The 2,386-nt window shown below is 51.9% G+C and overlaps 1 protein-coding gene across 1 annotated transcript; it reads right to left on the minus strand.

Moving 5' to 3' along the window:
• Positions 1–789: 789 nt before the first annotated feature.
• On the minus strand, positions 790–2,031 carry LOC139831633 (uncharacterized). The gene has a single exon (XM_071820944.1). It carries the CDS (start codon positions 2,029–2,031, stop codon positions 790–792), a length of 1,242 nt encoding a protein of 413 aa, XP_071677045.1.
• Between the last annotated feature and the right edge of the window lie 355 nt (positions 2,032–2,386).

The raw sequence follows: 2,386 nt of genomic DNA on the forward strand, positions 1-2,386 counted from the left end.
AGATGGAATCCTGTAGGCTGACACGAGACATCGGTTATCAAACAAGCGGGGAAAGCGATTTACCCAGGTTCGGGGCCCTCGATGAGGTAAAACCCTTATGTCCTGCCTGTCTGATCTTGATTATGAAAATATCGGGTTACAATGGGGTGCCGAAGGTTTCGGCTGTGATCTCGTCGAGAGGCTAAGTTCTACGGGGACCTAGCTCTGGACTTACGGTGGCTAAAATTGCTAAGATTGCATGTGTCCCTCGGCAGCCCCTCTCCTGGCCCTTATATAGGGAGCCAGGTCTCAAAAGATCTGTCCGGGTACGACTAGGTTACAAAGGATCCTAGTCCTAAACTTTCCTTGTATTCTTCGTTTCTTCGTCTTGTTCTTCAAGGAATCCTCTTTGGCACCGACCTAGTAGCCCACCTTGCCATCGAGTGTCTTCATGGGCCTCTAGTTGGGCCGTATAGGGTAGCGCAATAACAGTTACACGAAGAGTAATGCCCACGTCAGTCGCCTTGGCGTAGACCCCTCTTGTGGCAGAATGGGCGGCCGGTGTCACCATTTAAAAGCACCCTTGACGTGGCAGAAGCCAGCGAGAGACAGATCCAGTCTCTCCAAGGTTGCCCAATGCCCAAAGCCGTAAGAACTTCAAGGAGATAGGGCCATCCCACCGAGTCGAAGGCCTTGGAGATGTCAAGCTTGAGGAAAAGGCAAGGGGGTTCTCGAGGAATGTAGCTCCATGATGAGGTTCTGGACGTGTAAGAAGTTCTCATGAATGCTCCTTTTCTTCACGAAAGCGCTCTAGCATTTGGATACAATGTCGGGCAGGATGGGCGCAAGGCAGTTGTCCAGAAGCTTGGAGAAAATCTTTGACAGACTATGTATGAGGCTGATCGGTCGATAGTCCTCCACAGATGAGGCGTCTGCCTTCTTGGGGATGAGGACGATGTTTGCCGAATTGACAAGGCTAGCACACCCCTCACGCAGATGGGACATGTAGATGATCGCAGCCGTGATGTCCGCTTTAATAATCTCCCAACAGGACTTGAAAAAGGCTCCTATGAAGCCATCTGGCCCCGGAGCCTTGACGGAGGGTAGCGAGAAAACCGCGTCCCAAATTTCTCGAGTACTGAAGGGCGCATCGAGGTCAGATAGGTCATGAGGAGTATAATCAAGGCTCGCCCAGTCAAGACTGCAGTGCCTGGTAGCCTTAGTGCCCAGAAGCCCCTTGAAGTGTTGGAGGAGGACCTCCGCTTTGTCATCGTTTGTGATCACCGTGCCCGTTGCCGTGGTCCGGGACTGTATATGGACCTTTCTTCTGCGCCCATTGGCCCGAGAGTGAAAGAGCTTTGTGTTAGCGTCCCCCAATCGGATCCAAGTGAGCCTGGATCGTTGAAGTAATTTTATCTTCTGAATGGAGAGGAGGCCTAGGTAGGAGCTCTTTATCTGTCGACGCATGTCCCGTTCTTCATCAGAGAGAGGCCGAGCCTCCTCAGCTTGATCCAAACGAAGGATGATTTCCTTAGCGGTGGCTATCTGCATTCTTAGATCCCCAATACAAAGTCTTTGCCACTTGCGTAGAGCCTTGGCGGTGCGCGAGAGCTTGAGGTGAACACGATGAATGGGGCCGATGGCCAAGGTCGCCTTGTTCCAGGCCTCAGTGACAGTCTCCTTGAACCCCTGGATGCGAAGCCAAAAAAATTCGAACTTGAAAGAAGGCTTTCTATTCATGTCCACAGATCCTTGTAGGAACATGGGTACGTGGTCCGAACAGGCCGAGGTGATCGCCTGAAGGTAAGCGTCAGGGAATAGGGCGTCCCAGTCATCAGTATAGAAGACATGATCGATCTTGGTGAGCACGGGTCTTGTTGGGTGTTGGACCAGGTGAAACGCCTTCCATTCATCCTCATATCTTTTAGGAGAAGGAAATCTCGCGCTGCCCGGAATTTGCCAACGAGGCGCCCGATTGATGTTGAGATTGTTCTTGTCCGAGGCCTTGGTAATGAGGTTGAAATCCCCTAGTAGCAGCCATGCCGGAAGCATCCGAGGTTTAAGCTCGCGAAGTTCATCGATGAAAAGCAGCTTGTCACTGTCTCCCTGGGCCCATAGACACAAGTGATCGACCACACGGAGCCATCATAAAGGACATTGGCGGATGCCGAGACTATGTTCGTAGTGATGTGGACATCGGAGATTGAGAAGTAAGGGTCGGAGACCGCAAGTAAAATTCACCTGGACGTGCCGTTGGCAGGGAGGAAGGCGTAGTTAGCAGTGAAGTTGCGACCTAACATGGCGGAGATGAGTGAATCATCGATGACGGCCAGCTTTGTTTCTTGCAAGCAGATAATGGAGGCGTGGGTGTCTCTAATCAGGTCACGGATCGCGTCGCGACGAGCAA

The sequence above is a fragment of the Lolium perenne genome, chromosome 5, assembly GCF_019359855.2.
Source record: "Lolium perenne isolate Kyuss_39 chromosome 5, Kyuss_2.0, whole genome shotgun sequence".
Lineage (NCBI taxonomy): Eukaryota > Viridiplantae > Streptophyta > Magnoliopsida > Poales > Poaceae > Lolium > Lolium perenne.